We start from the raw sequence: 25,755 nt of genomic DNA on the forward strand, positions 1-25,755 counted from the left end.
AGCCATCATATCCGAATTGAGTTAAGCTGTATCATCGAGTTTGGAATGAAACAACCTTTCCCAAGAAGGACATGTCATCAAATGTGGAATGACATAAAGACAACTGTAAACATCATTGAAACATATGAAGTGCTTATCTTGGCCAAGAAAGGGAGATTCAAAAAATTCAAAATAACATGGATGTAGGTTAAGACATGTCTACACAGTCATTAACCCAATCTCCCCCCACAGTTTTGAATATTCGATCTTTGTTCAGTTCCTTCGTAAAAGCATCGGCCAGATTATCCTTCGATCTCACATCAACCAAAGTGATAATACCTTGTTCGATAAGATAATTCAGCGTGACATGTTTCAGTGTGACATGTCTCCTCTTACCATTAAAGAGTGAGTTCTTCCAATCATAATTGTAGCTTGATTATCACTGAACAAATCTAAAGAGTTAATCTTTAAATGGGTCAATGGAATGTCCAGGATCAGATCTCTTATCCACTCTGCTTCATCTCCAGTAGAAGCTAGAGCATAAAGTTCTGATTCCATAGATGACAGAGCTATACAAGTCCGTCTCTTTGACTTCCATGCAACAGCGGCTCCACCCAGTGTAAATACATAACCACTAATAGATTTACTGTCTCCTAATTCTGAGCCCCATGATGCATTAGAAAATCCTTCCAGGATAGGAGGTTGGCCATTATAACATAGAGCATAACCTTGAGTACCCTTAAGGTATCATATCAGCCTCATAAGGGCATCCCAGTGCTCATGGCTAGGATTACTAGTGAAACGACTCAGCATGCCAACTGTAAAGGCTATGTCTGGTCTAGTGCAACTCGTCGCATACATGAGACTACCAATAAATTTAGAATAATCCAACTGATTCACGCTGACTCCTTCATTAGGTCTCAGCTTTTTGGTATAATCAAATGGTGTCTCAATCGGTTTACACTCACTGTATCCCCATGTAGAAAGTAGTTTCTCAATATAATGGGCTTGGCTAAGAGTGATCCCTTGCCTATCAAAACTTACTTTCATACCAAGAATGATGTCTACCACACCAAGATCTTTCATGTCAAATTTGTTAGCCAACATTGATTTCACGTCGCTCACTACAGAGAGATCGGAACCAAGAATCAATATGTCGTCTACATACAAGCAAATAATTGCAACCTTATTCGACACAGAACGGAAGTAAAGGCATTTATCTGAGTAACTGGTCTGAAAACCAAATCTCTTTACTACCTTGTCAAATTTTTGATGTCACATTTTAAGTGCTTATTTAAGACCATATAAAGATTTGTTTAACTTACAAACTTTGTGCTCAAAGCCTTCCATGACAAACCCTTCAGGTTGGTTTATGTAGATTTCCTCTGGGAGGTCTCCATTAAGGAAAGCCGTCTTTACATCTATTTGATGCACAACATATTGCTCAATAGATGCCAAAGCAAGAAGAATTCTTATCGTAGACAAATGACAGACCGGTGAGTAGACTTGCTTGACCTAATTCCTCTAACAATTTCTTCTACACCTTTTGTCAATGCAAGAATGTTTCCATGTTGTGAATGACACTTGGCCAAACTTTCCAAAGAATGGCTTATGCCCAGGGCACCTAAGAATGGCAACATTCTAACATTCTAGCACTTGGCCGGCGTGGGCTTTCACATTGATCGGCATACTTTATGTGCAACGATTTTTCTTACTATTCCATTCAGTGAAGATAAAAGCAACGGATAATGTAATCATTGGATTAATTTTATCCAATAACATCCCCATGGCCACAAAGCTACTATCCCCACCAACATGATTACAGTCAACCTTATGGTCCACTTTATATCTTTTATGGGCACTTTGCTTGTTTTATAACATCCATTTATGTCCACAAAACTAATTACGTAGCAACACATATTGTAAAGTATTAGAATCAATCAAAACATATTGTGATCACAACACAATTGTCTGAACCTTTATATAGTCTCCCACTATCCAAAGCCGGTATGCTTGTCCACCAACCTAATGCATGCAACATGCTCTTTACCGAGCTTCGATGGCAAGCCTTTGGTCATGGAGTCTGCCGACACAAGTGCAGTGCTTATGTGTTCCACAAAAAATTAAGATTTTGAACAATTTTCCTCACAACAAGTCAAACTACATTGACCCCTTAATTTCTTGTTCTTGTAATGAAAAACCGCAATGGAATTATCACAATAAATTCTCATAAACTTATTGATAATTTTAACAGCTTGATGTCTTGAGACTAAATTCCTCCATCACAAGGCATAACAAAGGCTTTGAAACAAACAATAAACTCTATTTCTTTAGTGCAAGTAACTTTCTGTGCCAAGTTGACATTATTCCTGTAAGTTGGGCTGTTAAAGGGATTTGGAGGCACAACGAAAGGCTTGGAAAGGAACTATTTCAAAACTTTTTAATCCCTTAATCCTTTTCCCAAGATCATAGTTACCAGATTCACAATGGTTGTCAAAAGGAAATACGGGAGATTAAGAATCTATACTAAAGTGATTGTTCGACTAACAGTCTCTGCTGGATCCATACCCCAGTAGCTTGGCTTCTAATCTTCTCAAGATCAATGGGCCTTGGTCTTGATAGATGAGACTCACCACAATTACATGCAATCTGGGGAAATTGTTGACAGTTGCTAGTTTCACCAATTTATCCTGGGCTTGATAAAAGAGATCCCTGTTCCATCAATATAATCCTCCCTCATTTCTATCCATATATAACCTGAACATATGCAAGAAGCATGGAAAAAACCTGCTGGTGCTTCTGTCAAAATTAAAATTTACATAATTAGGATTATACTGCCTATTTTAATTGATTGTATGCCAGCTACATCCATTTACTTAGAACCATGCACCTTCAACCTAGCATAACATACTTCTGTTTTCTTCTGTTATTTCCATTTTTTGGTAAGAAACTTGTGCTGGTATCATGCTTTCCTCTCTATATTTACACCTTTTCAATTGTTAGGTGAACATAATTTTGCTACATCACAGCTATGAACCTAGGCTTTCTCCTAAAAGATATGTGAATGGTAGTTATCCTTTCTCTACTATATTCATAATGATCTATTCATACAAATTCGAATCTATCACTCATATTTTCTTCTAGGACGAAAGTGTCAGTCTTTGCTATTGTGTGCTTCTTCGAGAAATGTACATTTCCACAACTTTCATAGCTTCGATAAATAGTTCTAGTCCTCTTGCATTTTTTTAAACGTTATCTCCGTCTTACTTTCAGATTTCTCATATTCTTCTTTTTTGCAGTCTGTCAGATTATACATATGGTCTTGTGGCTGAGGCATTGAAGAAGTTAGTTGCTATTGCTCCCATTCATTGCCATTTATTGATAAATGCGCTAGCAGTTTCTGTGAAAAAATTGTGTAAATCTGCAATGAGTGAATTGCATAGCTTCGGTGAGGCAGAAAAGGCCCTTCTGAGCACATCTTCAACAGATGGGAATGCAATCTTGAGAGTTCTACAGGCATTGATCTCTCTTATTGCGTCATTACTTGAGAAGAAAGATCCTCAGCTTCTACCTTTAAAAGAGTATAATGACAATCTTTCTCAGGTTTGGGACATAAATGCTGTTTTGGAGCTACTGTGGATGGAGTTGAACTTTTGCATAAGCAAAATAGAGAGCTGTTCAGATTCTGCATCTGATTTTTCTACTGTATATGGGAGCTCTGCATCCACCAGCATGGGTGTAATGGATCGACTTCCAGCAGGTACCCAGAATATTTTTCCATACATAGAGCGCTTCTTTGTAACCTGTGAAAGGTCACATCCTCGGCAGTCAGTTGTTGGCCATGACTTCAGCACTGTCATGACTTTTGATGTTGAAGATGCCACAAATTCTGGTACGCAGAAATTATCTGTGAGCCATGAAAAAGCTGATGATAAACTAATTGCTTTTGTATAGTTAGCTGAAAAGCACAGTAAACTGTTAAATGGTTTTATTCTGAAAAACCCTGGGTTGCTTGAGAAGTCATTCTCTCTTATGCTGAAAGTCCCGCGTTTTATTGAATTTGATAACAAATGGGCTCATTTCCGATAAAAAATAAAACACCAGTACGATCATCATCACAGTCGTCTAAGAATTTCAGTGAGAAGAGCTTTTGAAGATTCATATAATCAACTGCAGATGCATGCCGCTCAAGATCTCAAGGGCTGGTTGACTGTTCATTACCGAGAAGGTCTATGGTTCGAGTCCGTATAGCCCTATACATTTTTGCGTCTTTGTTTGTTTTCTAGGGTCATTTTTGACAAGGGTGCTCTACTTTTTATGATCATGGGCAATGAATCAACATTGCAGCCAAATCCCAACTCTGTTTATCAAACAGATCACCTTTCTTACTTCAAGTTCATTGGGAGAGTGGTATGTGCCTTCTTGTTATATTCCAATATTTATATCTAATTCTTTCGTTTCCGTCCAGGTTGGGAAGGCTCTATTTGATTGGCAGCTTTTGGATGTTCATTTCACCCGATCTTTCTAGAAGCACATTCTCGGGGTTAAGGCTACCTATCATGACATTGTGGCCATAGCTTTTCAATGTGTTGATCCCTCGGGATTTGATATTGTAGGGAATCACACCAGGTAGAACTCGCCCCTAAAAGCTAGCCGTTAGAGGGAGGGTGCTCATTCCCTTATAACCCATCCACATCCATTTCACATGTCCGATGTGGGACTATTGCTTTTGCGTGGAACCCCAATAGATATCTATCTTGAACGATAGGGAAGTAGAAATAATTGATTAGTGGACTTCCAGACATTGATTGTGAGTTCTACATATTTATGTTTGAACGTTGAACTCTTAATTGAAAGGATTTATTCATATTTTATGCATTCAATGTCCAATCATGAAGTTGCTTGCATTATTTCGGAAGACGCATGAATGTGCCCATTAAATTATCTGCTATAACTTGTTGGTCACACTATCCTGAAGGTCACACTATCCTGTAGGACACATGAATGTGCCCCTTACGCCAATAACTTGTATACACTTTAGGATGCTCACCTAAGGTTTTAATTTTAAATTATCCAATTCCACTTGAAACTTGTTTCAATGCAGACCAAGATGACTCCGATGGGTAGAATCTTCGGTCAAGAGTGGACAAAGTTCTGTAAATCACTATGTTTTCATGTGATAATCCGTAGTTGTGGACTATGAATCCTCTTCCATTTAGGTCATTTCTCCCCTATTTTCCTCCTACGTGGAGTTTTCTCTCCATTTTTTAATGTGATCTAATTCACATCATATGGTCTTTATTTTATATTTTTTGAATGGCAACATAAATTTTTTTAGGACTAATTACCAATGGGGGACAAAAATTAGGTGGAATTATCAAGAGGACCCATGCTTTTCAGAAATTATCAACGAGGGACAAAAGAGGTCTTGTCATTAAAAGCTGAACGAAAATGCCCTTTTCTTACGCAACATGTTTTGCTTTTCCACTTTTCCCTCTTCTCTCTTCTTTCCCTCTTTTTTTTTTACTTTTTCATTTTCAACTTTGTATTTTTTACCTTACCAGTCATCTTCTTCATCATTTAGCCACCATTGGAGGCGAGAAAGCTCGAAAACTTGAAACGTGAGCTCATTCCCATCTATCTCTCTATATCTATAGGTTTTGTTTTTCGTTCGTTTTAGGGTTTTGCATTTCTCCTTCTCCCTTTCAATGGAGGATGAGGATGATGAATCGTAGGGTAGAAAGAAAAAAATGGTGAAAATGAAAGAGTGAAAAAAAAAACAGCAAGTAAAAACGTGTTCATAAGGGACTTGATAAGCCCATTCGGAATTTGGTAACCCCATGTTGATACTGGATAACCCCAAGCCCAAAGACTTGAAAACCCCCTTCCAAAACTCTAGTGCCCTCGACTAATTCTAAGGGACTTGATAAGCCCATTTGTAAATTGGTAACCCCATTTGATACTAGATAACCCCAATCCAAAATACTTGAAAACCCCCTTCCAAAACTCTAGTACCCTCGGCTAATTTTCAGGGACTTGATAAGCCCATTCGGAAATTGGTAACCCCATTTTGATACTTGATAACCCCAATCCCAGAGTCTTGAAAACCCCATTTGAAAACTCCAGTACCCTCGGCTAATTTTCAAGGACTTGATAAGCCCATTCGGAAATTAGTAACCCCATTTTTTTATACTAGACAACCCCAATCCCAGAGACTTGAAAACCCCCTTCCAAACCTCCAGTACCCTTTGCCAATTTTTAAGGACTTGATCACCCAATTCGAATATTGGTAACCCCATTTTTTATACTAGATAACCTCAATCATAGAGACTTGAAAGCCCCCTTCCAAAACTCCAGTACCCTCGGCCAATTTTCAAGCACTTGATAAGCCCATTCGAAAATTGGTAACCCTACTTTTGAGAGTTACTAACCCCCTTCCATAGAGTTGATAATGCTACAAAACCCTCTGCCTATAGCAACTCTTCTAATGGCATTACAATTATTCTCATGATAGAAATAACAAAAGAAATGGATATTGTTTTCATTAAATGTGCTTCATGTATTACATCCCAATTTGTGTATTACGAAAAACAATTTAAGTAAATCAAAAAATATGTAGCCATACACTCATGTATTACATTAAATTTTTCTTATACAACCAGTTGTCTTCCAAAAAAGTGAGTGAAGCCATCCATGCATTATCTCCAGAACACATCCTCAAATACAAACCGCTTAAACCCTAAACAAGATTAATCAGAAACAGAGGAATGAAAAATAGTGCAAAACCCTAAAAAAAGAAAAGAAAAACAAAACCTAGATACAAAGAGATAGATGGTAAGAACTCAACATTCAAGTTTTCAAGATTTGCCAGCAACAATGGTGGCTGAACAAGGAGGAAGATGACTAGTAGGGTAAAAATCAAAAGGGTGATGATGGAAAAGTAAAAGAAGAGGAAAGAAGGAAAAAATAAGGTCAAAACGTGTAGTAAATGCCAAAGGGCATTTTCGTCCAGCTTTTACTGACAAGACCTCTTTTGTCCCTCGTTGATAATTTTTGTAAAGCATGGGTCCTGTTGATAATTTCACCTAATGTTTGTCCCCCATTGGTAATTGTTCCATTTTTTTAAACAGAAAAGGGAAGGGAAAAACCCAGGGACCAAGAATGTCAGAGTAAACCCCAAAATAAAGATAAAATAATATTAAACATAACTTTACCATTCAAAAAATATGGGATTTGCTAGGGTCCATCGCAAAAGGCATTTAGCGGCTGGTCTGTCGCATATCAGATCAGACCAGCCACCTCATGAATAAAGACAACAGCTTTTGTCTCCATTGACGAGGTGGGTGTCTGACACGCGACAGACCATCCGCGAAATGCCTTCTGCGATGGACGCTAGCAATTCCCAAAAAATATATATTAAACATAACAGAGTGATGGGGAAGAAAATAAAAACTCTCTAGGCCCTGTTTGTTTTAGATTATACAACAAGTGATGGTGATTATGGCAACCGATTATGCCAAGCATCAATTATCAACATAATAAGTTACAACAAATGTGACTTCATCATCATTTCATAAGTGATCATGATACACTTACTGTATTGTTAAATGGCTAGATACCCTTCAATACGTAATAATTTGGTTATTTTACAATGCATTTATTAAAGGATGACTATTTTCACATGCGCACTTTCACAAGCGCACTTCTTGCATGCAATAAACAGAAAGCAGACAATCATTCTTTGGGGATCATAAATCCACCCAATCAACAAAGAAATTTGATTATCAAGTGATTAAAAATTTTAATATGGCACTTGGAAGAGAGACTTAATTAATCTCACGTCCGGGGAGATTTCCTCAAGAACAAGAAGAATAGAAGAAAAGAGTTGTTTTCATTCATGCCCAAAAATACTACTGCACTCTATTCTCCTACCGAACATAGAATTCAAATAAGAAAGCTACTAAATAAGTTCCAGCTAAATATAGAAAAGAAAACTGTAAAAATACTCTTGCTGCATATAGGATAAAAAAACTGGTAAAAATTTTCCTGCTGCCGCCACGTTCATATCATTCCCTTCCCCTTCAAAACGACCTTGTCCTCAAGGTCTAAAATCTAGAAATTGTTGTTGCAAGTCACGCAAGTATTCCCATGTGGCGTCCTCTGGATAAGTGTTCGACCACTGAACAAGGACTTGAGTCACTGCACGATTTCCCTGCTTAACCATCTTCCGATCCAAGATAGCCACCGGCTCCAATCGTACCCTACCTTCGTTATCCACATGGGGCAGATCAACCAGAGCAACTGAATGGCTTCCTAACTTCTTTTTCAAGAGCGAAACATGAAAGACGGAATGAATGCGTGACCCTTCCGGCACCTCCAACCTGTAAGCCACCATGCCAACTCGTTGCAAGACCCTGAAAGGACCATAATAGCGTGAAGCTAGCTTCATATTCTGCCGTACTGCTACCGTTGTTTGGCGAAAAGGTTGAAGACGTAAGTACACCCAGTCCCCAACTTCAAATTCGCGCTCAGTTCTATGTGCATCTGCGAACTTCTTCATGCGGTTTTGAGCAGACTGCAAATTATGCCTCAATAGGCGTATGAGGGCATCACGATCACGAAGGGATGTATCAATAGCGGCAACCACTGCATCACCTGGTACATAAGGGATATATATAGGAGGGGGATGGCCATATATTGCCTCGTAAGGAGTAACCTTAGTAGCCGAGTGAAAGGTCATGTTGTACCACCATTCTTCAAGCGGTAACCACTTGACCCATTGTCGTGGCCGATCGCCTGTCATACATCGCAGATAAGTTTCTAAAGTACGATTTAAAACCTCGGTCTGGCCGTCCGTTTGGGGGTGATATGCAGAACTGAAGCACAACTTAGTACCATGCAACTTGAAGAGTTCCTTCCAAAAAGCACTCGTGAAAATTGGATCACGGTCAGTAACAATTGTCGATGGCATCCCATGTAGACGAAAGATGTTATCCATGAACACCTGAGCGACGTCGAGCGCTGTATAGGGGTGAGAAATAGCCTGGAAATGACCGTACTTACTGAGGCGATCTACCACTACAAGTATAACTTGCTTCCCTTGCGACTCCGGAAGGCCCTCAATAAAATCCATCGAAATCTCTGTCCACACTCGCTCTGGAATAGGTAGGGGCTGCAATAAACCAGGAGATGCAACATTCTCTGATTTATTTCATGCCCAAAAATGAAGGTTACAACTTATTTTCTATCAAAGGGACTTTCCTACTGCACTCTATTCTCCTACCGAACATAGAATTCAAATAAGAAAGCTACTAAATAAGTTCCAACCAAATATAGAAAAGAAAACTGTAAAAATACTCTTGCTGCATATAGGATAAAAAACTGCTAAAAATATTCCTGCTGCTGCCACGTTCATATCAATTTTGAACTCAAATTCATCAAACAAGCAGCCCTAAAAATCAAATGAAATCTAATCAAACAAACTGAAGCCAATATCATCATCCGAGTCTCCGCAGGTTTTCTTTCTTCTCTTCCTCCTTGGGGGCAAGTCACTTACAGCAACAAACTTGCTTGGATAAACAATTGATCAATTAGCTAAAGCAAATAAAATATCTAATCAAACAAATAGAACAGATCGTAAACCGTCCTGACCTTCAACTCTGTATCTCTGCTCAGTGTCTCCGTGGCAGACGAAAACTCTAATATTCTTCAAGGCCCTTTCCACTGCTTTCTTTTCTTCTCCAACCAAATCTCTGGTTTTCCTCTGAGAAAGTCTCACAGGAAGTCACAGCATTTCTGCAGATTGAGGATTATGCCAATACTTTCATGTAAACCTGTCACAGTGAAATCAACGTTGAGCGTTCGGCCCTATTGGGTTGGTTTAAGGCTCTAAAAGAACCCTCTAAGGCCAACTGCACCTTCACCAATATCATTGATCCCTCCCATAAAGCTTGAATAAAGAGACCTTTCCACGGGGATGCATTTCTCTGTTGGGCACTCTCACAGGATGGGACATATTTCTAGTAGCATCAGCAGGACTCTAGGAGTGTACGTCTGCAAACAAGTAAAGCCAATGGCTGATGAGAAAACAATGTATTTACATAAGTTCATAACAGAAATTTCAATTATTAGGGGCCTGAAAATGCGTGTTAAAGAACAATCAATCCCAACTCCTCACCGGCAGGACCTTCTCCCATCCAGCAGGCAATTCACCAAATGAGTGACTTCAACTCTGCCGCCTCCTCTTTATACTTCTTCTCATGTTCTGAGAATTTAGAATTCCATTCTGCTGCAAGACCAACACCTTCTTGGACTTGGCGTCTCCAATGACTGTAAAAGAAGTGTGAGACACAATATTCAGCTGTAAAAAAGGTCATTCACTTGAGAGAGCAACACAAGTCCTTCCAAGTTGACATACCTCTTCACCTCTTTCACCCATTCACTTGATTCCAATTCATTTTTTTAGCAAAACTTCAACTCGACTCAACCCAAGTTGCACCCTTAAGCTCAATGGGAGAATTACAAAATGATGGGAGGAATGTTATTATTGAAAAAAAAGAGTACCATTCAGTTTCCTTTGAAAATACCTGTCAATTACTCCAACGAACAGAATACAAGGACAACTTTCCAAGCTTTGGAAACACAGCTTCTATTTTATTAAACACCCAAAGCAGTTATCACAATATCTCCAACAGCAATAACCAAGAGGTGGGCCCCATTACCTATCTCCCTTGAATAGAGATTGGTGAAGAAGTCATGCAACAGTTGCACTTGGATGGATCTCGACTCCGACTTTTTGGGATTTGCCGAATCCGAACCTCGAATCCTTGTCAGATCTCGACACGTGAATCTGAATCCATGCAACATAGGTGCCCACTAAATTCTTTAACCTGAAATGGAAAGATTAACATGTAAGTTGAATTTATATTCGTTGAATTTTAGCTCAAATTGATACATCCCTGATTTGCTCCATAGATATATTACATGAACATAGAATTTCCAGAGGAATAACCTCATGGAATATAAATTTGGAGAAAAAACTACAGTACGACAAATTCTTTATGCAGTCATGTTCCACTGAAGCAACATCTAAACAACACATTCAAACAATAATGAGTATTTAAGGTAAACCTATCTGTATTTAAGAAAGTACCCAATAAAGACATTAAAATGAATTTAATCACCACCAATCTCTATTCAAAATAAGTTTTGCATTAGTACACCAAGAGGCAGTTAAGCACCTAATAAGAAAATTATTTAGCCCCACTATTAATTAGCAAAGATTAAAACGATATATGGCCTTCTTTACTTTTTCTTGATGTCCTTGATAATATCTAGCAAAAAGGCTGAGCAAATATATCCAACCAGATATTAGACTTTGGCTAGTGTATAAGCAAGATGACGTATTTTCTTGGAATATTGAGAATTATAATAAAAGGACAGACTATTTTGAATCCGGTGGAGGTACTGTTTAATCGCCATGGACATGCACATTTCTGAGAGATTTAATCTCCCAAAGATAGATGCAAATTTTGCAAGATTGTTCATTTTTTCCAGTCTCAGACGAGGAAAGAACTAAATTCTGAATGGGTGGTTTTTTCTACGGAAGACAAACACCTAGAAAATCATCAGTTTTCTTAGTATTTGTAGACATTTCCGAGACATCATCGGTAATAAGTTTGATCAGACATAACTTGCAACATTTTTTGAACCTTCTCGTATACCTCTCCTTCCATAACTCAAAGGATGTGGAGCAAATCCTTCCATAATATAACTTTGCATCTAAAGATGAAATACTTGGCTCAAGCCATCAAATTTGTTAAAGTATAAAAAAATTAAATATTGCCTTCTCCAACAACATAAGCTTTTGGAGTAACTGGTAGTTTCACATGATAACATAGCAAATGCCTGGGTGGGTTCAAACCTCCTAGATAGCAAAATCCACATGCAATGGCAAAACCCAAAAGAGGGGCCACATGTGCCACGTGTGGGCCAACCCTAAAACAGGGGCCACACGTGAGGGGGAGTGCTAAGTATAAAAAGATTAAATACTGCCTCCTCCAACAGCTTAAGCTTTTGGAGTAATTGGTAGTTTCATAAGATTGTAACTTGAGGGGTCCAAACAAGGTGGAGAGATAGAAAAAATGAACAGAAGTCCTTCAAATTGAAATTGGGCAGCTAATGGTATATGACTTCAAGATTCACAACTTTTTCAGAAAGGCCATCTGGATACAACTTGTCTAGATTTTTTAACAGTCCTTCATCTATATTGAATTTCTTGAAACGGAGTACGAGAATGGATCACTATCTATGTGTGTATGGGTCGGTGGGTTGGGGGTGGGGCGTGGCGGTTGGGGTTGTCAAGAAAAAAGAGTTTCATCATGTGCAAGTGATTTTGTTCTCTTAGCTATGGAATCTGATATCCTTGCAACTATCTTCCCATTTTTTCCGGGTTCCCAGCACTATTTCCAGCTATGGATCCTACAATTCCTTACAAATCTTCATGACAACCCCTTCAGCCATCTTGACCCTGGCTAGCAACTTAGATTGAGCCCTGGGACTGATCTTCCCATTGGCTTCTATACAGCAGTATTCATAATGTAAGGTCAGTGGGTGTCATAGCTAAATTCCTCATCAAGATGACTGGAGAACCATCGACTAGATTGTCCCAGCACAACGATTAAAAGCGTCTTTGGAGCTTATTCCATTGAAGTAGTTAGGGCTCTAATTGAGTGAGCCGTGGATCATAAACGATGATCATATCTTAATTTAGCTAATCCCGCGACTCAAGAATTTGGATAGAGTTAAGAGAAATGCCTAACTTATAAAAAGAGGTAGAGACCAAGTACTCCCATTTCAAATCGTAAATTAAGCGATTTTCAGGGTACAACAAAGTATTGTCATTTCCCTTATATTATTACTTAAGAGTCCACCTCAAATCGTAAACCAAGCAATTTTCAGGGTACAACAACCCAATAGGGTCCTCTTCAAGTTCAAACTTATGCTTTAACATAACACACCAGCTGAGAGATGCCTGAAGCAGCAACACTTAAGCTATTGGGTACTGAAAGTACTATCATTAGGAGCAAGACATTTAATAAGTTATGCAAACATTTTCTTTGCAACTCTCTGGTTTGTGGATTGCATGTTTGGCATCTGGATTTCTTTGGTTTTTCTACTTGTCAGTAGGACATTGGTATGGGCAATATGTAGAGGCAGTAATTAGCAAATTCTCAACTTTTTGAATTTCAAATTCTGTTTACTGATGCAGCCTAATAATATAAGTAATCATTGACAACATTTTAATATATTGCTCTGCTCTCATATACAAGAATATGACATTGTCAGTACATTTCGGTGTTACATTGCAGGCAATATAATCAAAGTGTTTCGCTACTTATGATGTTATTCAGTGGTAGGTTAACAATAATATGAATGTCACTAAATTATTCTGGTATTTTCTAAATTTGCAGCCTCTCACTATTATGCATTTTGTTTTAGTATATTCATACAGATTCTCTGTTTCTGTTAGTATTAATGCAGAAAAGTTTTATTTACAGGAATGTTTCCTTGAAAGTAAAGTCAATATTGAATACTAGAAATTACAAAGTGAATGCCAGCTCCATTCACCCATAGTGCCAAACACCCATATGCCCGAGTATTGGAACAATTGGGATCCATATTGCCTAATAAAGTTGTGAAGAGTGGTCCTAACACCTTTGCCAGTTGTCCTAGACCATATCCTTGTTTGATTTGGAGAACATGGAGTTACTAGCCCTCAAGTTTCCAAACTAACTTCAAAAAATAATTTGTAGTATCTAATTTATTGTCCTATTTTACGCAAAATTAGTTTTATCCAATACTTAAGAATGTGTTGTAACCATTGTATTCAGTAGGGTGACTAGCCATGTCAACTCAACTCAAGATCACGACTCATACCTGGAAATCTTTCTGAATGCAACCATCTGCCTACACTGCATTATTCTTTTTAAAGATAACAATATAGCATCTGAACATAAAACCTTGAGTTATAGCAAAATGGAACAAGATGTCCCAGGAAAGACGGTAACAGAAAAAGCTTCCCATCCACAAAGAAGATGACTACATAGTATGAACCACTCTATAATTCACTATGCCTAAGTCCCTGTTCGTTTTAGATTGCGAAAACCGACTGTGAACCCCAAACCGATTCTTGGACTCAAAATTAAATTTGATTTTGAGTCGAATAATAGGCTTGAGGTTCACAATCGGTTGTCGCAATCTAAAACGAACAGGACGTAAGAAAAAACTAAATCTCGAAAAATCTGCCATCAGGAAAATAGTGCTTGAAGCGTCACAATAGCACAGAATGGCTAAAGCTTTCACTACTTTGATAGATGTAGCGGATGGGAATAGAAAAAACATCCCCCCTGAAATTTCCCACAAACTACTGGAAGTGGAAGGTGTTCTCAATGCTCAGTGAAGAGCACTCCACGGTCTCTCTTTTTATGCCTATTTGCAATATCTTTAGTAGATGTACAAATGTGGTGAAAGGATGTTGAAATGAATTTGTTATAGATAGAATAAGTGTAGATAAGCACTCCACGGTCTCTCATTGACAGCTTGGTTTTCTTCATTCAAGTTTGATTTTTTCGAGGCCTCTTCTCTTAGAATCCAATCCTCCAGCATACGAAGCCCATCCTTTTTCTTTCCCTCCCAATCTACTTCATTAATCTATTGTAATCTTTGTTTATCTGTTTCTCACATAATAGAACATCGTGGTCTCTCCCATGGATGTAGGCACCATTTTCAAACCACATAAAACACTTGTGTTATCATTATACTTGTTTTAATGTTACTTTTGGACGTAACATCGAATTAGGTTCGTCAGATTTCTACACCGAGTAATCATTGAGGGGGGAAGGGGGAGCCTCCCAATCAAATGATGCAAGCTGTTAAATTCATAGCATGTAATACGTACAATAGAGGATAAATCAGCGGTAGTGTCAACAGACGAATAGTACAAAGGGCCTAGCCAGTAAGATTGCTAAGACAGGAAAAAAACATGGTTTTAGTGTTGAAAAGTTGCTACAGTTGCCTTGTTGCATCTGAAGCATCAGTCTTTCAATGATTTTAAGACTTAAGGATTGATCTAGTGGCCTTGCACTTCAATCCCTGCCCACTGTCCCAGAAGAAATACTTACTAGCATGCAAGCTATAGTAGAAAGTTACCCACACTTACCCAGAAGAAAGAAAAAGATTAATATAGTTACTAGCATGGAAGCTATAGTAGAAAGTTACCCACAATGCACTCTAGCGAAGAAAAAGAAAAAAATATTAACAAAGATGGAGCTTCAAAAATCAGCTTGGGTTGTACATCTAGAGGCATTCTAAATAGAATTGCTAACGATTTCATTGTTGGCTCTTTGAATTTATGGCCGCTATTAAGAATATTGTAATCCAACTCTCTAGACTTGTTTCTGTGCTAAAAAAGGAGCCACATATGCTTTCATTTCATATATTCAGCCATAGGTCAGTCGCTGAGACTCCTTTAGGGAGTTCCGAATCTTAAAACCAATATAACATTATCTTTGTTGTTGAAACAAGTGCAATCATGATTTGCATACTAACCACCCATAGGTATGTTTGTGTGAAGGTACCTATTGGATATTACATTCTGGACTTCTTGATGTTCAATATCCGTTCAAGGCTGCAAATATAGATATTCTGCCTTTTGATTTTACAATGAGAGAATGGTGCCCACCAATTTCGCTTAACCTGAAATGAAAAGATTAGCATGTAAGTTGGCATTTATATTACTTGAAGGTTAGGTCAATTAGGAACATCTTAGATTTATTTCTTAGCTTGAGTACATAAACATAAAAATCCAGAGAAATAAAGTCATGGAAGGTAAAGTTGTAAAAAACTATAAGTTGAAAATTCTTTTCACTGTCATGTTCAATTGAAGCAATATCTAAACAAGTAAATAATTCAAACAATAATGGGCATTCAAAAAAAGGAACTAAATAATAAAGAATTGAATGACCTTGTACTCATAGTAATGATTTATTGGCAAAGTCTACTGTTAGACAACAACAAAACTTTTGAGTAAATTTTTTAAAGAGGAGAGTAGTGCTTGTGTGCCATTTTTGGAGACTGAGAGGGATTGGGCTTTTGAAAAGAAGATAGAATTGAGAACTATATAGGACAGGTAGAAGAAACAATGGCTTCGATGGGTGTAAGAAGAAAGGATGTATATCTAGTAGGAATTTAAACTCAATCCCTTATTAAGGGATCTTGATCCCTAAGCTTTGGTATGGTGTAATTTCTTCTTTAATCATGTAAGAGAGAGGGAGGGGGTGGGTGGGGAGGGGGTGGGGTGGAGAGGAGAGGAGAGAAATCATGTAGAGGGGAGAGTAATCTATTTTTCTTTGTTCTATTAATGAGCATGACAATGTATTTTCTACAGTAGAAATTACCAAAAAACTAAAATATTCCAATAAAGGGTAATGAAAAAGCATGTAGAGACATAGTTAGATGACATGTTTGAAATGCTCACTAGTGCACAATGTTCTACAAAATCAAACTACGAAGTGGCTAGATCAAATCCAAATCAAGTCGGGTGATGAATGGAAGGAGACATTCAAGGCAAAAAATAGTCTCATTGGATGGCTTGTGATGCAAGCTACTTTTGTTTTTTGGGAAGTTGTTCACTTGCGTGGAGTTCCATGGTGGTGAGTGGAATGAATTATCAAGAGCGAATTTCTTTCCAACTGCGGGGTGATGTCATCCAAAGAATAGAAGTCATATGGTTCACAGGGGGACATATTTTCCATTTACCATGATAAAAGAGGACAAAATTGAAAAGAATGAAAGAAAGAGAGGAAATTAACATAAAACGGAGGCATTTTTAATAGAGAAAAGAATAATGGTCAATCTTCTTTGATAACATATTGGGGGCCTAAATGGGTAGTTATGATAGTTGCATTTTCCAAAAGTTGACTACATTGAATTCTCTATGCATTGTAGATTGTTTCTTGGTTGAATGCGGTCAATATTTGAATTTTCCACGCATTGCAGGTTGTTCCTAGGTTGCATAACCTTACGTTTCATATTTTGCTATGCTTTGTAAGTTGTTTGAACTGAAGTCTTTAATTCTAGCATGTATAAGATAAGGTAGTTGGTTCATGCAAGGAACTTTTGATTGATATGACATTTTATATTTATAAGCTTCAAAACTGGTAATTTTGAGAAATATAGAATGGAAGACCAGCCTATCTTCCCTTCAACTTTTGGGTAGTGTTAAATGCTATTTTACCATTAACATTGTTATTAAATTTATCGCCTTCACATCCTACTTTGTGTTTTCTACCAATGTTGTAGCGACTCGTATTCGGATAGCTTTGAATTTGTGTCGAACTTGTAATAGGAGAAATAGTCATCAATTGTTTCCCGAAAGTCGGTAAATCAAAATTTAGTAGTTTTTTTATTTTAGCAATTTCTTTTTTCTTTTTTGAGTTTTTCTAGGTAAAGAATATTATTAATTACTTATGTTTCAACAGATATAGAGTACAAAGGAGATTTTTTTGGGTTTATTTAGAAAGGACTATCAGTCTGGGACTAGAAAGTTATGCTTTAGAAATTAGAAGATGCTTTTTGTACAAGTACTATCTATGTACTTCATTGTAAGGTTTCAGTAGAAAGTTCATAATTACTCTTTTTGATGGACCAGTTCTATTACTGCTATGGGAAAGAAGTTAATTATTTTGGAACCTTTTACATACGAACAATTCATGATTACTTATTTTAGTGGATCTTCTTTAGTGCTTCCATGAAAAAAAAAAGTTCATGATTTTGGAATTTTTTATTCAGTGGGCAATTTCTAAAAAACTTTCTAAGATTTTCAATCTCTCTACTTCATTGTTCCAATTGATGTTGTGTTTACTTCTGATTTGCATCAGTTTTGAATCAATCTTGAGTTCTAGATAGGCAGGTTCCTATTAGCTATTTGAAGTTGCAGCAATCCTGTTCTCATGTTGGGCTCTTAAGGATTGACTGTTTCAAATGGGATTTATAAAAGTATGATATGTGCCAAGAAAGATAAAAGGGAACCTTATCTACCTCAAAAGGAAGTCAAGGAAGAAACTGAGAAGTGTTGGAAGACCCATATTCTAAACCGATTTGTCAACTGGAGGGCTCTTGATCAGTAGGAAGCTGAACTCAATCTTTTTATGGAGGAAATAATTTGAGGAAAGAGCTACTGAAGAAAGAGGGAAGATGAGTTGGAATCTGATACTAAAAAAGTATGAGAAGCAATGCTGCTAAGAGGTGTTTAGGCCAGAGTCTTTCCATGAAACAAGAAGAAGAAAAAAACAAAAAGGACTGAGAAATGGAGTAGATGAAACAAATACATCGACCTATCAAGTATCTACACTAAAGCTGAGATAAGTAGACAAATGTGGAAAAAGAACGATTGGTCCCTTGCAATGAAGCTTAATTTTATGTGTTGTTATGTTAGATAAATTCATTTTTGAATATGTAGGGATCATGTTATAATCCTCCTTCCAAAAGGAAAACTAGAGAGTTAAAACCCAAGATTCTGATTCTAATAGTATACGAAATATCAAAATGCAACAAGGATATCATTGTTGAGTAAGATAGAAAGTCATCGTCGTGAACCAAAAATGATAAGACGGTCTGGGAATTTGAAGGTTTGAGTAAAGGAATACTTCCTTCTTTATGAAAAGTTTGTTATCACAGTTTCAAGGAAATTTTATCTAGACTGAATATGAAAGAACTATGAGAAGAACAACAATATTCCTCCTATGCTGCAAGATGAGTTGATATTACCGGATAGGGTGAATGATAGTTTAGACTCAAGCAAAATCCAAAACAAGCTTGCGATTTAGCAAAAGTAAATTGGTCATTGGATTGAAATCCAAATATAGAACCGATATGAATGCCAAGATGAAATAAACTTTTCCCAACAAAATTGGCTTGAAACATGTTCAGTCTGTAGAAACTATCTAATATAGGTTTGAGTTTAGATTAAAGGAAATAATAAGCTTATTCTAGCATAATATTATTTCATAAATGGGCCCCCAAAAGGAAATTCTTTACAATGAAGAGGTAAAAGCTTAACATTTTGTTGTCTACTGTATTGTATTGATTCTGAATCCGAAAACCACAGTCCAACATTTATTCTTTTTGCACAAGAAATCGCTGATTGAACATTCGAAACCACTCCCACAGATTGACTTTGCCCAGAGATCGGAGAGACGAATGACGCTTCATACGAAGCCTATAATGGTCGTAACTCAGAGAAAGATGGAATGAGGAGTCAAGTGGTTACCTAGGTTACAAACATTTTGGATTCCTCCCCGAGTCCACTGAGGATAGATACAATCTTTCGAATTACATTTGGTCCCAACTGAGACTTTTGACTAACCTCGGTGAATGGATAAAGGCATCCAAAAATGATGGAGAAGTGAAAACAAATGGAAATAGGCTGGGATCATTCTTTTTTCTTTTTGGGTAGGTAAGCTAGGATATAGCCTCCAACCTCTTTATCATTCTTTATTTGGAAGGCCCAAACTAAAAGAGTAGACGAGATTTTGAAATAAATTGGAGAAAGTTTAGGGCGATAATAACTTGCAACTAAGAAAGATCCAATGAAACATTTTAAGTTAACCTGTGTGTGTGTGGGTGTGTGTTTAACAAAAAAGAAGTTAATATGCCAGTGTGTTTGCATGTCTATGTTTTTAATTTTTCTTATTTAGAAAAAAAATTCAATATGTGTGTGAGAAGAAAGAGGGAGAGATAGAAACAGAGGTACAAGCAAATTGGAAAATTATTTCAATGTTGATGCTAATTTCTAATAGAAGTTGGTGTAATAAATTGAAAAGAGAATCCTTGTAATAAATGCAAAAGAAAATCCTTTAGACACCACTCCATCTTCTTATACAATGAATGATGACAAGGAACGACCAATGAGTAGAAAGCTCAATACAAATCCATGTTGGCTTGTTTGACTTAGTTAAAGTTAACTGTGCATGGATCATAGTTACACACATTGATCAAATTCTTAATATAGACACTTCTTTTCTTTTAGATAAGCTGAAACTAATTGAAAAAGGAGAACAAAGAAAAATAAAACAAAAAACTACACCAAGGCACAAAGCGACTAAAGGGAAAGAAAAAGAAATCACATAAGAACCAAAGGAGCCTGAACAGTGCTTAAATTCAACAATGTGTACGCGGTAAATTCATCCTAGTTGGGATTCTTTTTGTTTCAGAAAAAAGGTAACAATTTATTGTATACTACTAGGTAACTAAATTTGAAAATAAATGAAGAAAAATGTAAAACCCACTCTACTATCATCATATCAACTAATGTCATATTTGATTTTAGAGAAGAAAAATTCAATCCAGACATACAACAAAGAAAAACATTTAACCTACTTCGAACCATGTAAGGTAAGACAGAATTTTGTCTGGGCATCTATAATTTGTTTGAGTAGATGTCTTTTCCAGTATCATGGTGTTCCATCCTAATCCATAGAACTAGAACAAAGAGCTCTACTAGCATCACATCAACTAATTTTGAATTTGATTTTAGATTAAAATATCTCACCCTAGACATACCAACAAAGCAAGCATTTAAACCTGCTTTGTCTTCTCGTTTTCATTTTTCATGGATAAGTGCACTTTCTTTATGAACTTGAAATTCCAATAAATGTCTGTGTGTGGGGTAGATTCAAGATGAAAAATTAACATAGTTTTGATGCTCAGTTCTAACAGAAGTTTAGGGAATGTAATCAATTGCAAATGAAATCATCAATCAAATAACATTTAAAGCAAACCAATGCTAAATAAAAAGAAAGAAGATTTGAAGAGTTGCTACAGGATCAATTAATATGAATGATACCATAGAGTTCAAAACAGAGCATAAATTCAATGAAGCATGTAAGGTAAATTCATCCTAGTTAGGGTTCCTTTTGTCTTAAACAAGTCATAATCTATTGTATGGGAAGACTAAGACAAGAAATTTTGAGATATAATGAAAAATTAAAGAACCTGAAAAAAAAATCTCTTTATGAGCCTGGAAGTCCAGTAAAATTAACTGTTTCCTTTGTTTTGTTTTGAAAGAGAGAAAATGAGGAAATGAAAAGAGATAGAGAGAAATTGAAGTTTACTATTCTTTAAAATAAATAATGGATTGAAATCTATTCATATGATTAATAAAATCCAAGAGCCCTAATTTGGGATTGAACCTCTAGCTCAATGGTTAAGGCTTTTTCAACAACCTGGAGGTCGGAGGTTCAATCCCATCTTACATACCAAAAAAAAATAAAACAAAAGCCAAGAGGAGAGACAGTCGTGTACCTTCTCCAGAGTAGTCTTCAAACCCTCGAGCCATTTATCCATATTTTGGGGATGTGTGAGATATTGGGCCAATATTGGCCTCCGTCCTTTTGACACTGTTTCGCTACTTCTGGACAGCGATAAATATGTAATTCCTGAAGCGTGGTGGGCAGCCCTTCCTCCGGTAAGGAAAGGAGTTGAGGACACTGACCAATCATGAATGTTTTGAGGGAGGTGAGGTTCTTCAACATCCCCTTGGGCAGGGATTTCAGATTATCACACGAATAGATCTCGAGGGTTTTAAGCGTGGGGGGCAGTAGCATGCTTGGAGAGAATTCGAGTTGTGAACATTGAGAAATATTCAAGGTTTGGAGGGATGTAAGGTTTTTAGAAAAGATCTCAACATTATCAACTAAGAGATATGTAAGCATGTCGAGCATTCCCTCTGGAAACTGCTGCATTATAGGGCACTTTCTAATTTTCATTGCACGGAGGCCGATGATGTTTGGCAATGACTCTAGTTGTGGACACTTATTAATATCTAATTCTTCCAGGGAGGTGAGGTTATTACCCATCCCCTTGGATAGGGATTTGAGATTAGGACAGTCGGAGATCGAGAGAGATGTAAGCGCGGTGGGTAACTCCTCCTCGCCTGCCAATGACTCCAATTGTGGACAATTTCTAATTTCCAAAATTTTGAGCGACGTAAGGTTGTTGAAAATCCCCTTGGCCATGGATTTGAGATTAGAACATGAGAATATATCAAGGGATTGAAGAGTGATGGGCAGTTCCTCCAATGACTCCAATTGCGGACAACTTCTAATCTTCAAATTTTTGAGGGACGTAAGGTTGCTGAAAATCCCCTTGGACATGGATTTCAGATTAGAACATGAGAATATGTTAAGGGATTGAAGAGTGACAGGCAGTTCCTCCTCTGGCAAGAATGGGCATTGAGTAACCAAGTCCAGATGTTGGAGGGAACTCAGTTTTCCTAGCCCCCTTGTAGGCGTACACTTTAGGCTATCACAACCGTTGGATATATCGAGAGATCTAAGCGTGATGGGAAGGCCCTCCTCGTCATCTCCCAATGACTCGAGTTTAGGACACGACAGAATTTGTAAATATTGGAGAGAAGGAAGGTCATGCAAGCCGACCTCCTTTGGCCAAGACACCAACTCATTACAGTCACTGACCTCCAATTTCTCAAGTGCGGTTAAGGGTTGAAGAAATCCAGGGGGTAAGGATATCAAGCCTTTAATAGAGCGAATTTGTAATGACTTTAGAGCAGTGAGGCAAGGAACCGAGGCCAATACCATCTCATTACAGTCTCGTAATTCCAAATTATTAATGGATGGGAGGTGGGGAAATCTCTGCAGCTTAGGACAATTTGATATTATTAGTGTACCAAGGCATGGCATGTCTCCTTCCCTTGCTCCACACCATTCCTCCAAATTCGGCATGTTTACCAGCTCTAACTTCTCCAATGATGGAAAACCCTTAATAACCTTATTGGACCCACCGATAAACTCACCTTCAATATGTTTCAATCCATCCATTCCATTAATCTCGAGCTTCTTAAGGAAAGGTAGCTGTCCAAGGGGTGGAAGTTGTTGGCAATTCAAACATTGAACGAGACTAACAGTGTTCAGATTCGTCAAATTACCGCTCATCATCCACCTTGGGAAACTAACACCGCCATATGATAAAATCTTTAGGGTTTTGAGGTTGGAGTGAGGTTCGAGGGCTTCAAGTACCTCCTCATCAACTGCAACACCTCGTGGATTATTATTGCTCCATTGCAATATTAACTTGTCAAGGTGCTCTTTCTTCTTCAAATTGGCTTCCTTGGCTTCCTTCCCAACAATCACATTCTCTAAATTTGAAATGTGAATATTTCCCCTCAACTCTGTCAAGTTCTTTAACTCCCTTATTCCACATCCACTTTCTTTGCCCACAACAAATATAGTCAGTGTTTGAAGACTTATTAATTTCCCAAGTTCCGGCGGCATAGAAATCTTACAATCCTCCAAAGCGAGATGCCGTAAGTTAATTAGGTTGCTGGTGGACTTTGGTAGCTCAGCAAGTTGCTCGCAATAGCAAAGTTTCAGTGTTTGCAGATTATAGAGGCTAGCAATTGATTCAGGCAAGGTTGCAATAGTCGTAGAAGAGAGATCAAGGTACCTCAAATATTTTAATTCTCCAATAGAATCCGGCAAATCTCTTACACAGCTATGACGCAAATCTAACACCCGTAAGCATCTCAATTTTAGGAAGAAATCATGAGCAACTTGCTTAGTGAGTGTTTCGTACACTGGTGGTAGCAGAAATGTGCGCAACCTCTCATATTCATGAAAGGACTTGAAAATTCCTGAGTGTTCATTTCGTTGCCATACTGATGTATGACGAACCTTTGCAGCGATATTCCAAGAGTCGACGCTACTTTCTATTCTGAAGTATTCCTCACCAGAAACGGATTGTGCAAGGTCATGATTTAAGTCATGCATCTTGTAGCATGATCTGTTGAACCCTTCAAAATATTGAAAGAAGGACCTCGACATCAAGTCATCAAAATACTTGAAACCTATGTCTTCCAATCGCTTCCTTCTATCAGATTGGATAAATCCTTCTGCAATCCAAAGTTGGATTAGAGTGTCCTTGTCAAATTCATAATCCTTTGGAAACAGGGAGCAATACACAAAGCATTGTTTCAAACATGCAGGTAAGTGATCGTAGCTAAATTTTAGTATGGGAATAATATCATTTCTCATCTTTGATATTTCCCACATTTCACTTTCAAGGATATTCTTCCACTCTTTCTCATCCGTATTCGAACGTAAGAGACCTCCAAGAGCTTCTATTGCCAAAGGCAACCCATTGCACTTTTTCATGATCTCCTTTCCAATTGCTACTAAGTTTGGAGATACATCTGAGCTTCCCACTATGAATGCCCGTCGTGTAAACAAAGACCAGCTGTCACCCTCATCTAAACAACCCAAATTATAGGCGGGAATTGTGCCCATGATTCTTGAAACCTCTGAACTTCAAGTAGTTATTATAATTCTACTTCCGTTTGCCCCAGAACTGAATGGGGACTGTAGCCTCTGCCAATCATTATCATTGTCATGCCATACATCATCTAGGACGAGTAGAAATCTCTTGCCACTCAATTTTTCCTTGAGGCTAACTTGAAGTGGATCAATTTCGTTAAGATCACAAGAGTTCTTTGTCACTGATTCCATAATTGCTTTTGTTAGTCTACACATATCAAAATCTTCAGAGACGCAGACCCATCCTCGGACTGAAAAATGATCTCCCACCCTTTCATCATTGTAAATAAACTGGGCGAGAGTTGTCTTTCCGAGGCCCCCAATGCCGACAATAGGAATAATAGATATATCCTTGGACGACGACGACGATGATGATACGGATTCATCCAGTAGCAATTTTACTATCTTCTCTTTATCATTATCCCGGCCGAATATATTTGATTCGTTTATTAAGGAGCTAGTCAGCGATTGCCTTTTTATTTCACGCCGCCTCCCTCCATCTCCTTGTCTGAGATGAAGGTCATGCCTCTCCTTTGCAATTTTATCCAGTCTCCCCTGAATTTCCTTTATCTTCTGTACGATCGTCTTATCTCGAGACAAAAATGGGATGGAATTAAAAAGAGCAGAAAAGAAGTTGTATACCTGATGCTTCCTCTTTCTGAATTGATTTCCGCCTTCCAATTTTAATCGGAGCACGTCCGTTGCAAACTCTTCCACTACATCATCAGCGTCGTATGCAACATCCTTAAGCTTTCGAAGCCAATCTTTAACTTCATTACTAGTTACTTGCTGCTCTTCAGCATCTTGAAGCACAGCTTGAATTGTGGATAATGTGCTGGAAAGGTTTTTGATCTCCTCATCAATACCCCACAGTGAATTAATCACTTCTATGGCTCCCTCCAATTTGCTAACAGCTCTATCAACAATGGGAGAAACGAATATATCCATACCCATACCTTGGTTACCAACGACAATTGAAGAGTTGTTTTTTGTAGGACTCAATTTTTGCTCTAGCAGCAAGAAAAGCAAGTTTGATTGTAGAAAATCGTGCTTCTTTGGATGTTCTTTGATCTCTGTTACAATTTTCCAAATCAGTTCTGTAGAGTTTGTGGCTGGCCAAGGAGCACAGGATCCAAGGAGCATCAAGAGAAGAAAAAAGAGACAAAGAATCAATAATTTTCTTTGGACTTTTTTTAACTTTTTTACAATTTTTCATATCAATAACCTTGGTCATCATCACAAATGTATATTATATATGAGAGAAGAGTTTTTCAACATCACAAATACTTTACAATAGTTGAGGGATGTAGTCATAGTTTTTGTACTAGTCGACTAACTCCAATAATGTGCTAGAAAGGTTTTTGATCTCCTCATCAGTACCCCACAC

General features: G+C 37.6%; 1 protein-coding gene across 1 annotated transcript; it reads right to left on the reverse strand.

The window, feature by feature from the left end:
- Window positions 1-9,348: 9,348 nt before the first annotated feature.
- On the reverse strand, window positions 9,349-25,413 carry LOC143850606 (putative disease resistance protein RGA3). Its single transcript, XM_077359838.1, has 6 exons — window positions 24,386-25,413; window positions 21,343-24,304; window positions 15,618-15,735; window positions 10,701-10,868; window positions 10,157-10,339; window positions 9,349-10,032 (listed from the first exon to the last, which is right to left on the reverse strand). The coding sequence occupies exons 1-2, from the start codon at window positions 25,320-25,322 to the stop codon at window positions 21,360-21,362; spliced, it is 3,882 nt and encodes a 1,293-aa protein (XP_077215953.1). The 5' UTR covers window positions 25,323-25,413; the 3' UTR covers window positions 9,349-10,032; window positions 10,157-10,339; window positions 10,701-10,868; window positions 15,618-15,735; window positions 21,343-21,359.
- Between the last annotated feature and the right edge of the window lie 342 nt (window positions 25,414-25,755).

Source organism: Tasmannia lanceolata, unplaced genomic scaffold (assembly GCF_043159265.1).
Source record: "Tasmannia lanceolata isolate RefF3 unplaced genomic scaffold, GAP_Taslan_0.1 ptg000018l, whole genome shotgun sequence".
Lineage (NCBI taxonomy): Eukaryota > Viridiplantae > Streptophyta > Magnoliopsida > Canellales > Winteraceae > Tasmannia > Tasmannia lanceolata.

Coding starts and splice junctions, on each gene's coding strand:
- LOC143850606 (XM_077359838.1), bottom strand. CDS start 25,322: ATGGGTATGGATATATTCGTTTCTCCCATTGTTGATAGAGCTGTTAGC. Junction 24,305..24,385: donor CAGTTCTGGGGCAAACGGAA/GTAGAATTATAA, acceptor TGGGTTGTTTAG/ATGAGGGTGACAGCTGGTCT.